This window comes from Accipiter gentilis, chromosome 31, assembly GCF_929443795.1.
Source record: "Accipiter gentilis chromosome 31, bAccGen1.1, whole genome shotgun sequence".
NCBI classification, from domain to species: Eukaryota; Metazoa; Chordata; class Aves; order Accipitriformes; family Accipitridae; genus Astur; species Astur gentilis.
This window is the reverse complement of record NC_064910.1, coordinates 9713251-9726514: the sequence shown is the minus strand read 5'-3', so window position 1 is coordinate 9726514 and position 13264 is coordinate 9713251. Positions and strand designations below refer to the sequence as shown.

General features: G+C 45.1%; 1 protein-coding gene across 3 annotated transcripts in view; it reads left to right on the top strand.

Moving 5' to 3' along the window:
* GABRB3 (gamma-aminobutyric acid type A receptor subunit beta3) overlaps positions 1–13264 on the top strand; it is a 195188-nt gene that overhangs the window by 70401 nt on the left and 111523 nt on the right. For 2 of the 3 annotated variants that reach the window (XM_049834262.1, XM_049834264.1), the window contains exons 2-4: positions 4350–4397; positions 11649–11740; positions 11892–11959. In XM_049834262.1, the coding sequence (XP_049690219.1) occupies positions 4350–4397; positions 11649–11740; positions 11892–11959 (208 nt within the window). Of the gene's footprint in view, positions 1–4349; positions 4398–11260; positions 11478–11648; positions 11741–11891; positions 11960–13264 lie in introns of those variants that run through there. The other variant, XM_049834263.1, reaches the window with a different exon arrangement.

Below are 13264 nucleotides of genomic sequence, written 5' to 3'. Positions count from 1 at the left end.
GCAAGGTGGGTCAAGCAATCTTGAGGTAGAAGCCCAGAAGCAGCTGTTCCAAGGAGGAAGATTTACGCTGAGGTTTTGCGTCTAGCTGTTACAACCAATAGTTATTGCACCAAAGCCATGTAGTATGGGCTTCATTTGGTCTCTATTGTATATGCTGGGTCAATCAACAAAAGTAGTTTCTTCACTTCAAAATGAAAAAGGCTCAAACACAATGAGGTGCATTCTCCAAGCCTGTGGAGAAGGAGTTTAGCATCACGTTTGGTTTTCTCCCTGTTTGTAAATGGCTTGTGTGAGGTGTACAGAGTTCTTTCCAGAGTAGAAAAAGAAAGTATTTTTCCTCAATAGTGTCATTCCATGTTCAGATGCGTTCAGAATCTGAAGCTGAAATATCTCACTTTCTTATTGTTAGCATTATCTTCCAAGCTATAAATATTAGCCTTTGTATTTATATTTTCATGCTGAATCATTTTGTTAGATACATAACATCAAGAGTACTTGTTAAGCATTCTGTGATTTGCAGCATTGCTTTGTGTTCTGGCCTTAATCTAGAAGGGGCTACTACATTTCACTCTCCTCAAGACTATTTTCAAATGAATATGATATTTAACTTAATTTCTGCTTTTATATGATCTTGTAGGTTTTAAAGGTGTGATGAAAAGTTATGACCATTGTTTAAAATTTAACTTACATTTAGTTAAAAGACTCTAGCAATTCCAGAAATATAGTACTAACTTAGCAGCTCTCCTGTTTCTTTGCTGTCCACTTACCATTAGCAGAGATATTCCTTATGGACTTCCAACCTAAAGACATGTAAGACATCTTGGTCTGACAAGTTTTCAGAGAGCAGTATGCTCAATGTACTAAAACAGATCTAGCCTTCGTTCCCATTAAATCACCGTGGATGGGATTTATCGTACACAGTATTACATACCCAAAAGTTAGATGTCTAGCTAGGTATAGGATACGGTCATAATTATTAGGTGCTTCTGGAGGGTGATTCATCTACACTATTTTAGTCTTTTTCAGCCTTTGGAGTTTCTTTCAGTCCTTGGACTTGCTTTCCCCCTCTCACTGATTATTAAAGTAGCCCATGGTAACCGGCTTAGACGTACACATAGAATTTCTGATGCTTACATCAGCAAGGAGGAATCCCAACCAGAGACATTCTGAGTCATGGTATCATCCAGAAATGGTGTGGGCTTTAAAAAAGCACACAAAGTTCTTATTTTGCAGTTCAGGAAAGTCCTAACCTTCCATTATGGGTTGTTCGTGGTATGTTTTCCTGTATTATATTGAGTGCGCCTTCAAGAGAGATGAGAAGAAAAAAAGGGGAAAAGATGAGGTACTGGTTTTGTTACTTTAATAATCCTAAACGCAAAACATTAGCTCTTTCTAGCAACAAAAACTCCACCAGCAGCAATACTGAAACCATATGCCCTCCATTTGATTTACCATCAATGACTGCCTGGCTGCACACAGAGCCTCTCTGCTTAATAGTGGCTCTAGGCAAGTGCATGTATAATGTTCAAAGCAGTTTTGTTCTTTTATTAAAGTTGTGATAAGGATGCAAAGCATTTTAATGGGAATAATCAATTATATAATGATATTAATATACAACGAAGTGCTTTTAATATAAGTTCTTTTAATGTAGCGCTTTTGTGATGGGGGAATTACTTTTGTAATACTTTCAGAAGCAAGTCTTCCATTGGTGCCAGGCAGACAGCAGCAGCAGGAGACTTCTGTAAGAGATGAACTCCATTTACTCATCATTCACAAAAAGGCATTTTTCAACGCAGAGACCAAAGGATTTTACCACTCTGCTGAATAAGATAATTTTAACATCAAGATGTGTCTACATTTTTGTAAGAGAAGACAAAAATGGAGTGCATTATCAGTCTGAATAAAAGATGATTGTGAAACTTCAGCATTTAAAAGATTAAATCTGATTTTTCCTGTTACATTTGCCTAATTGTTTTCCTGATCTCCCTTTGCTATTATGATCTCACTTCCAAGAAAGAAGCTAAGTTAATTCTATCCTGCCATTGGCATTTTTGCTGATGGATGTCAAAAGTTATAAACACAAGGTGGCCTTACAAGATGTTTTGCACTCTTCTAAAAATTTTAATAATTATATTAACAGAAACTGTTAGTATATACAAGTTTCTTTTTATCTTATGGGTGTGGATATATTTAGGTAAGGGGACTGAAAACAGACATTTACTCATCTGTATTGTACATGTTCATTTAGATGTGGTGCCCTTTTCCACCCATGGCTAATTTACTATAAATCCCATGCCAGTTGTCATAGTTACAGGGTGAGTTGCATCTGTCTCTCAGGTGTCGTTGGGTATGTTTGGGATCACAGTCCTAAAGGAAGGTGAAGGCTGAGCATGCTCCCTGACTCTCTATAGCCAGCCTCTGCAAATGTAGCGTGCTTGCTCCCATACCTCGCAGCTAGTGGCCATGCGCGCTTCAGAAAAAGAGCCCGGCCATCTTCCCATCTTAACACTGACCATGTGACTCTGTCAATATGAGATACGTGACTATAATCAAGGGATAGATTTGGGTCAGTGTTGAGGCTTCAGTTGCCCCTCCTTGGCTCTTCCTCCCCTCCTCTCTCCTTTGCTGAGCTCAAGAAATTACCCCAAGCCTACACTGAGTCACGGTGGATCAGAAAACTATGAAGTGTGGACACTAGACAAAATTGTACTTGAGAATATCAGTCAAATCAGAAAATAGCACGCTCAGGCGTGGTTGCAGGCATGCAATACTATGATACTTAAATCCAGAGCAATGTGGCTTATGAATCCCGATGCCTCGAACTATCAAAAGAACATAAGATATTGCAAAGTTTGGAGTAGGATTCATCTGAAGATTAGATGTAGGTGTCTACATGAGAACTGGGTGCTCCCATTATGTCAACAGAAATCTAGTCAATTCAGTTAATAGAGCCTATCTATAGAAACCTGGGGATCCTTCTCTTGGATGGAATCTGACCTGAGAGGCTCAGCCCAGTTCCCAGACACAAGCATCGTGAGCCATTGGGATGCTCCAAGGTATCGCCCTTGGACTCCACTTCTCTCCGCTAGAGCGTGGGTGTCGCATAGGTCCTGTGTTGTAACTGACAGTCCTATTCAGTGTCTCAGGGCATCTTAAACGCACTAGATGGTGGCACCTGACCTGAGCCCTACCCAGCCCTACCAGTTCTGTTTTAGATGGCTGGCTACTTCAAGGGGATCCAAGGCATGAGAGAGGCCCCACATCTCCCTACCCAGTGCACAAGGGAGTTGGGCATTCACAACACGCAGCTGTTAACATCCTTTAGCCAGTGCGTACTTAATGTAAGATCCATACCCGCTCCAGGAACAGGGACCAAACCCAGGATCTACCCTTCCCGCGTAAGTGGAGCTTAATGCATTCAAACTCAGGATCACTTACCCCATGCTTTTAGTTGCTTCTCTTTAACTTCTCTAAGCAGACAGGTAAAGTAATGCACAGAGACATAAATCAGATTGTAAGATACAAATCAATACTTATTACGGAGTGCCCCTTACAGTCATCACGCCTTCTCAGAAACTACTTAGCTAAAACTTATATTTTATTGCTGATTCCAGCAAAGCCAACACATTTCAGACAACATCTTCTCTTGCTCCCCCTTAAATCAGTAGCACTATTTCAGAAGAGTCCTTTGTTCCCACATGTTCTGAAACAGTCCAACAAAAAAATTCAAGAAAATATCTTTTTCTAGTTAAAAAAAATGCAAAATGTGTTCTGCAAAGTCACATGGATTTCAATTGAAAAAGCTCAAAAATATAGACTTAAGCTTCAAATTTTCAAGATGCCTTTTTTATATGAATCTCAGTGTTTAAACAGACATAAAAGTATTCAAAACATCAGAGATAAAGTATTTCATTTTACATTGAATACAATGCATTAGACTTCAATGTATTTTTTTAGTTTGGCTTATAAAAAAATAATGAAATAACTGAATTAGATAACGTTCATCTAGATCAATTAGAAACCTCTTCTGAAAATTATTCTCATAGCTCTATTGAAACCATATTGTTGCATTGTGTTTTTCACAAAGGCAGTGACTATTTTTTTCCTTTTTCATTTCTTGGCAACATAGTCATGGATCTATAATTAAAAACCCACTTAGACAATTTCCAAAAGATTATTACAATCTTGTCATGTCAGGGGTTGAACAAGTCAATTTATAGACTTTTTTTTTTCCCCCATCCCCAGATTCTACAATGATGATCTGAAAACCTTCAAGGCTGTAAACTACATTTTGTTTTGGCAATGGACACAGGGCATGCAAATGATATTCTCTCTTTCTCTCTTTTTAGGAATGCAGTTGAAGAAAACAAAAAACTATATGCAATTTATGACACAAGGTGAGTAACAAAAATACTTTAAAATATGATTATTATCTCTAAATGGAATGTTAACCCTTTAAAATGTTAAAAATTATTACTAACATTTATTTAAAAATATTTTTTTCCCAAGCCACAAAGTAATCATTAAATTAAGGCACAATGACAAATATTTTAGATCATACACAAAATTCTCTATCGTCTATCTAATAATGTTTCCCCGTTATATATAGTGATTTCCCTTTGTATACAGTGCATATGACAAAGAAATGTAGTTACACAACCAGCTCAGTTTACATGATATTCCACAGATGGCATATGGCACACAATCCTGATCTGTGTATTATGAGCTTAACTGTGGCTGCTTCTGATGCCAGTGTTTGGGGAATGGGAGCAAAGGGCTAGCTGGCACAGCCTTGGGAAAAGAGGATGCATTTAAAAAGACTAAGAGGGACTTCCACCAGCAGAGTGCTGTGTCTTGGCAGTGCATGGCTGTGGATACAGCCTCTATATAAACACACCTCCACACTCTGAAGCATTTCCTTTCCCCTCATCTTTCATGGACTTTTGCCTGTTAAGGGCACTCCTCAGCATAAGTAAAAAAAAAAACCTACTCAAATGATAAGAGCAAGACAGACATCAGACTTTCACTTTATTCTATCCATAGCTTTTTCTTTGTTACCCTGGATTATCACTTCCAGAATTCTTCCTAATCTTAGCAAATCAGGATTGATGCCAAATCTTTTCACTGCACTTCCTTCTCATTACTTATCCTGTTTTATGTGGGACTGTTTACATGTATAAATGGCTTTCTTCCCCCCCCGCCCCGTGTTTCGTCTTTGTCTCTCTACTTTTCCACTGTTAAAATTCAAAGGGACGTTTGGATGAAAATGCCAGGAACCAGCATCTCTTGGTGTTTTAGCTAGTCCTTATACAGATGCATCAGTTAGTTATGATCCTGACTTGATCCTCCTTGAAATATACATAATAGTAAACATAGGCAATTCAAACTCACGCTTGTCTTCTTCACTCCTTATGATCTCCTGCACAATAAGGCTTGGGTCTTGACTTGGAATTCTGGCTGCTGTAGTAAAAAAATTGCATAAACAATAATTATCACATATGAGATTCATAAAGATATTAATAAATATGAAAACACAAATAAATGGGCTATACCCTTCTATTTTTACCTAACCTTAAAGAAAAAAGGTAACAACTGCTGCATACTGTTTTATTAAGAATAATGTGCTGCTGACAAAGGGATTTAGATGAAAACACTCAAGTAGAAACTCTTAACAAAGACGTCCTATGTAAAATAACTCTTCCTCACCTGCAGTTACAGTAAAAACCAAAAAGTCGCAACTCAGTTACTTGTCTGCTTTTCTGAACAGACTGTGTTTTCATCAGGACAGAGACTTAAGGAATAGTACTTCTAAAGCACCACAGGCTTCTCTTGTGTGTTTGTGTTATTTCAGTGTATAATCACTAATCCTTATGATGAAAAAATGTGAGTTTTAAAGAGCCTTGATTATTTCTTCCTCTGCCAACGTGTCAATGGATTTTTAGTTTGATGTGTCTGACTCATTATGTGCATAATCCAGAGGTTTTAGTGCACAAGGATTGGAATATTGCAAGAATACTCTTTTAATTTTGTTCAGATAATGCAAATTTTTGTTCCATTTTCTTGAATATGAAGAAAAATAAGCGACTGAAAATTAAACAACAGTTCAAAACAATTTGGGTCAAGCCTCTTATTACTCATATTGATTAATAAATACCTTATTCTATATGTGGCCCACTGAAACATTCAGATCTCCACTACATCAGAACTGTTGACATAACAACATTAATATTTCTGTATAATTAAATGAAAACCAGCAAATTACACAACCAAAGCAAATGGATTCATGCAATGCTGTTTGCAATCTGCCTGACAGAAATGGGGACAGTAAGTATAAACTCATAGTCAGTTACAAGCTCAGCATAAACTGTTGAGTATTACTCAATGTCAGCAAATATTACATAAGCTTTCTGATAAACATACATAGTAGATAAATATAATATTGTTTTCCTCACATAGTATGTCCAGCAACCACTGCTCATTATCTGAACAGGCACAACACAGCATATGAAGCTGTCAAAGTCCAGAGCATTCCCTAAACCCCAATGCCACGTTATCTACTCCTCAGCATACTCCTGTTACTTCTAAAACTCTGCTTCTGCTGAGATACTGTAGCACAGAAGGTAAGAAAGTTGAGCTTTCTGAAAGAAATATTAAGTTTCTGTTGCATGGTATTTTGGCAAAAATAGTCCTCAACTTTTCATTTCATAAAGTACAAAAGAAGTGAGGCTTGGGAAAAAAGAAAAGAGTTGAAAATCTTCTTGTGGATTTTTTTCCAGCCAGTTTTATTAATTACACCTTCTCAGCAGGTTAAACCAGCAGGCTATTAAAATTGCTGCAAGGCAGAATAGGTAAGCAGCAGCATGGGTCTCAGCCTAGTAAGATTAATGTCCTGAGTTCCTCAGAAGACACCACTTCAGCTGTAGCAGCAATTCTTCCCACTTTTTTTAGTTTCTGTCTCTCTCTCTTTTGTATCTCTGAACCCTCTGTGATTGCAGTTTGCTTCAGGATAAGACTGGATCTTTGTCAAAATCAGTTAAATGACAGACAAGCCAGAGAGAAAATGAAAAAGAAAACCTTCTGATAAGTGATTCTGACCTCAGCGCGTAACTTGGGTTATGTTCATTTTGTCAGGTAAACCGTCAGTACCACTTTCCAGTGCAAGAGCTCAGTGATGCATTGCATGGTGTGATCAAATACTTCTTCCCTGATTCTCAAACCAGTCTTTCTCGTACAGGCTGGTGACTGATAGTGGTAGTACTGCAAATGCATCAGTTGTGAGCAGACCTCTCCTCTTCTTTAGCCTTCCTGTCATTGCCTCCTCTTCTGTATCTCCATTAGTACTGACAATGATGAATAAAACTGGAATTTGTTCCAAAATTTTGAGTGGTTCCTCATTCCACTCCCACTGCTTCAACAATTTCTGTCCTTTAACAAAGGCTGAGTGTGCTCTGTTCCAGCTCCTTCTGAAAGGAGATGATGGGTGCATCTACATAGCATTTTAGTGCAGATCAGGACTGTGCTTGTGAAGTGAATCATTTGATCATTCCCACTTATGCTTTTGTTCACAACTCAGAGCAGTCTCAGAGTACAGGGACTCAACACGTTTCATATGAAACTAAGGTGGAAAATGCACCCCAGTAGCGCACTGAATGTGGTCCAACCGCTAATGAGCATCTAGTCTATGGGACCAGATTAGAACTTTTCCTAAGGGGAAAAAAGACCCAACAAAATGAGTATGGCATGGACATCAGGTCCTTAGCAACAGCAGTTTTGCTCTAGAGACCAGCCTTGGTGCTTGCTAACCCAGACATAGCTGATGAATCCATTGTAACCCCACTCACCCCAAAGACTTCTTTCACCTGTAGGCTTGGCAGGTGTGTTCTTCCACGTGTGTTTCCATCAGCCCAAGGACAGTCCTTTTGCTCCTTCACATATAATGCTGCCTTTGCAGTTTAGACTTACCCACTTTTGAAGTGGCCTTTAGAATATTGGCAACGCTAAGGAAGAAAAGAATATCACTGTGCTTACCTTATTGAACAAATTTGATCAGGAGCATAGATCTTAACTGTCCAGTGGCTCAGAGGCTGGAACATTCACCAAAGTAGTAGAAATAGCGATGACTTTTAGTCCCTGAACTACAACATTTGAAGTCTCATCTTTTACAGGGATAATTTTACTGGGACAGATTGTAGGTTGGAAAAAGAGCAAGAGTGAGGATGAGCAATAATGGAGGCAGCTAAGGGGAACAGAGAATCGGGTTCTGTTCCTTACAGCACTGAATGCTGATTTATTTTATCCAGTAATGAATTCATGAATTACATGATTACTTATGAAGTAACAATACTTCACAGATAAGTGAAAAACCACTAGGCCACAGAGTCATGTTAACTCTTTCCCTCTCTCTCCTACTTAACTATTTGCTGAAAAGTGGAACATGTAAAACAACAGAGATTAAAACCTTACCTCGAGGTCCTGTAGTCTGGGCTGATCTCAGGAGATACATCCTTGGGATTTTCTTGTATGGAAAACCTGCAGGTTCTGACTGGGTGCTTTGCTTTAGTGAATAAAAGTGCCCAGAATCGTTCCTGCCATGCCTTGAAATAACCTGTTTGCTTTATGAAAGGAGATGTTTAGAAGCCTAATTCCAAGAGAAAAATCAGGGTGGCGAATTTTGGGGCAGGACAAGGAATCTATTTCTGTGCCCATTTTTTCCCTGTTGGCCACATTAAACAGCTCCCCAAAAGTCTTTGCTTCAATTATTTCCTTAAACACTCTGCACTGTGCAGGGCTTTGCTGGGTCTTACCTCCAGACCATTGCCACAGGTCTGTTCTGAGTCTTTGCTGCGGACAAAACCCAAAGGGCCGTTTTCACTGTAAATGCCACATTTCTCAGAAGTCGAGATGATTTTTACCTTTCACGAAATTCATTGATCATTTATAATTTTTAACGTCTTTCTGTTACTGCTAAGCCTAAATGAATCCAAAGTCCCACGGAACAAATGCTCCATAACCCCCTAGCTACTTCCTTGTCCCATCATCTCCAGCCTGGATTATCTTTAAATTACCCACAACTAAATGGAAATGGTTGCTCTGAAAGATCAAGAAGAAAAATACTTAAATGAAGTGATAAAATATGACAGACTTCCCAGCACTGTTGATTCATTCCCACCTCAGATGTGTTTCCAAAGTACCAGCGCGTTAATCAGCAGTAGTGTTCTCTAAAATATTTTATTTCTGTTATAAAACCGACAATCTATTTAAGAAAAGTTATTAGTGCTTAAATGTGCTTTTAAACCACGTTAAATTCTTCACAAGAAATATTTCTTCAGTGTTAATACTTTCTTTCAGCACTTAGGGTAAGAGAACTGGGTTGGTACCCTTCCCTAAATTCACTTTGTCTGAAGTCTTTGAAGGAACTAGTCTTCAATACTGCCCATCTGTAGCATTAACAGCCCCCCCTCTCTGCCCCCCCCAGGATCCAGGGCCCTCAAATGACTTATATATATATATATAAAAATTATTTGACTTTTCATTTTTGAGCCCTTGAGTCATGCATGCTTCATATCACAATTCTCAGGCTTTCATCATAAGCCTTATTAGTTTTTAAATGAAAGCTAAGATTTTCACTTCCTTTATAATCATAGTAATTATGGCACTATTAAAAAATCCAAATATTGCAAGACTTAAAATGAAATCACAAGATTTGGCAACACTCAGTTTCTCTATGTTTTTCCTCGTTGCCCATAGGGTTTTACATTGTTTTTAAAACTGAGCCTGTTCCTTCTTTTACTGGAGCTTTATTATTAACTGCAACAGCAACAAGGTCAGGATGTATGCCATGGATTGCACTTGTCTTTCTTGTCAAGAATTTTTTGAGGAGAGATGAAAAGCCATCCATGCTTTCTCACCTGTGCACAACCCCAGAGTATTCTTCAAGTGTACGTCCTTTTCCTAGCAGTTTCTGTAAGGGAAGAGGATATGTAGAAGGAAAAACAGGTGGTAAAAGTGCAAAAAAAAAGACATTGCTTTTCTCCCTTGACTAGTGAAACACTGTGCTCTGTCATGGACCAGGGGCCACCGACTGCAATGTAACCAGAATCAGGAGCTGCCTAAGAGCATGTTTGCACCGTTGGTAGAGGATGGTGGAGAGGTGCGGCATGAGAAGGAGCTGGCTCTGGAACCAAGGGCAGTACAGCCAAGCCAGCGTGCTTTTGTTGTTTCCATGCCAATTAGCCCTGCTGAAAGGACTAAATAACCTGGAAGGAGGTTAACAGTAATAAAAACTGGCTGTCTCCACCCCAACCGATGTTTTACACCGATTTAAGAGCACCCACAAGCTCGAAGGCAACACAACAGAGAACCGACGGCTCTCGCCGTACGCCCCGTTGGTGCCAGTGCAGTTTCCCGTCATTACCGTCCCGCCTAGGGTTTCCCTGGCAAAACACGAGGACCTAGGTCTGTGTCGATGGCATCCCCACGGGCGTGCCTGAAGGGACCCTCGGGCCCAGCACCCGTCCACGCACACCGCACCCCTGGCCCTGGCCCGGGCCCCCCCTCCGGCCCTGTACGGCTCAGGGCAGGGCTCCCGGCCCAGCTCTCCCTCCTGCCCCAGCGGCCTCCCCCCGGGCACCGCGGGGCAGGCGGGCGCCCTCACCCCCACAGGGAGCCGGCCGAGGGGCGGGGGAGGCCGGCCTGCCCGAGGGCTGAGGCCAGGCCCGCGCCCCCCTCAGCCCGGCCGGGCGTCACCCGGCTCCGGGCGGGTCCCGGCGGGCAGCCCTGGCCCCGCTCCCACCCCGGGGATCCCCTCGCCCTCCCGAAGGGCAGGAGCCCGCTACGGGGGAGCCCCCACCCCCCCGCGGGCGCTGCGAGGGGGCACCCCCGCCTCAGGGGGGGCCGGCGGGGCGGGCGTGCCCCGAGGCGGCGCCCGGGAAGCCGCCGCCCCCTGCTGCCGGCCCCGGCCCCGGCGAGCCCCGCTCCCCGCGGCGCCCCGCCTCGGGCTCTCCGCCGGGAGGGACGGCGGCGCCGTCCTCTCCCCTCCCCTCCCCTCCTCTCCCGGCTGGCGGGAAGGCGGCGGGGCGGGCGGCGGCGGTGGCGTGTGGGGACGGCGGGCGGAGGGGAGGCGGGCGGCCGGGCTCCGGCGGAGGGAGGCTTCCTCCGGGGCTCGGCGGCGTCCGGCCGCGGGGTGGGCGCAGCCGGGTGCGCCGGCGGCTCCCGCGGGCCGGGCAGCGGTGTTGGGGCAGGGGGTGGGGGGGAGTTTTTTGGAGGGTGTGTGTGTGTGTGTGTGGAGGGCGAAGAGAACGAGGACTGTCGCCTCCGCCTCTTCCTCAGCAGCAGCCGGGGCAGCCGGATCGCGGCGGCGGCTGCTGCTGCTGCGCGGAAGGAGCGCGGAGCGGAGGGATGTGGGGCTTTGGGGGAGGCAGGATCTTCGGGATCTTCTCCGCTCCCGTCCTGGTGGCCGTGGTCTGCTGCGCCCAGAGGTAGGAGCCAGCGTGCCCCGGCGGCGCCGCGGGATGTGGTTCGCCAGGGGAACAAGCTGATGCGCTTCCCCCCCCCCCCCCCCCCCCCGCTGCCGCCCCCGGCCCCCCACACCCCGTCCTCTGCCTCCCCCGCCTGACACCCCCTCCCCCCGATCTCTCTCGCCCGCACAGTGTGAACGATCCCGGCAACATGTCCTTCGTGAAAGAAACTGTGGATAAATTGTTGAAGGGCTACGACATCCGCCTCCGGCCGGATTTCGGAGGTGAGTCGCCCTGTCCGGGCTCGCCGCCCGGAGCTCCCCCACCCCCCCTCACCCTCCCCGGGGCTGTCGCGGCTCCCGCGCCCCCGCTGCCGCGGCTCCTCTCGCCGCCAGGTCGCGGGGCGGCGGCGGTAACGGTCTCGTCTGCCCGCAGGTCCGCCCGTCTGCGTGGGGATGAACATCGACATCGCCAGCATCGACATGGTTTCCGAAGTCAACATGGTGAGTAGCGCGGGGGAGGAGGGGGGGCGGCCCGGCCGGGGCCGGGGCTGCCACCCGGCGGGTCAGGGCCGCCCGTTCCCCGTCCCTCCCTTCGCACCCAGTCGCGGCGGCCGAGCTGAGCGGGACGCCGAGGCCGGCCCTCTCCGCCTGAAAACTTTTATTTCCCCGGAGACTCGCTTATCCCCCTTCCCCCATTCCCCTCTCGCTGCCGGCGGCCGCCCCCGCGGGTGTGCGTGGCCCGGCCGAGCCCGGGGGTGCCGCGTCCTCCCCCCCCCCCCCCCCCCGCCCCTTCTTCTCCTCTCGTTTCCCTCCCGGGCGCGGCCGGTCGGAGCTGGCTGGGGCTCCCCCGGGCCACCGGCACCTGCCGCGGCCTCGCAGCCGGCGGGATGCGGAGCGGGCCGGCGGCGGCGGCCGGCGGGGTTCCCGCGGGCGGTGGGGGTGGCGGAGGGCCGCGGGTGTCGGCTTCCCCCGCTTCTTGAGCGGTTTAGGTCAAAAAATCCCAAACCCAACCCAGCTTGTCGGTGGATAAACTCTGACGCGTGCGAGCGCGTTAATTATCGCGGAGCTTCTAGAGCGGGCGCGATTGCGCGCGGACTTTGGAGGAGCTGTAATTTTGCTTCGTGAGGTGACACTGTTGGGGGCTGTCAGGCTCACTGAGGAAAAGGGAGGCGTTTAGTGTGTTTCTGCGGTTCGGTCCCCCGGTCTGTAGTTTGGTGATTTGGGGTTAGAAGCTAGAGTTGCTGTTTCTTGTCCTAATCCTAAATCTCAGGTGGATTTTTCATGTTCCTGAGCAAATTACTCCTTCCCTCTGTATCTCAGATTTTTCCTTCTATTCTTCCTTTTGCAAACCTGAGGTAAAAAGGAGCAGCCTACTCTGCAATGCTGTAGTTACATTTACGGCATTAAAAATAATAACCTGCACGTTTGGAAGCTGAGCTCTCTTTTAGTGAACGACACTAACACCCCACTATCCCCCCTTCAATGCGCTGTTGCAGTGTTATGAGCTGGCATAGCTTGGCTTTATATGTGATCTGTGTATTTTCATTAATCCTGCCCCTTCTTTCACCCTTTCTACCCAAAATTATGAGATAGAAACTTTTGCTCTACTTCCAATCTTTTAAAAAATGGTTTTAACAGAGATACAGTTACCTGTTTGCAGTTAAAAGTGCCACCAACATCTGCCTTTCCACTCATTCAGGAGGGACAAATGGGATGGTTCTTACTTACAAGAGTTTATTTTAGGTTTCCTGCAAATTCAGGCAGCTGTAGAGACACCTCATATGGTCCCCAGGCTTTTGTGTACCT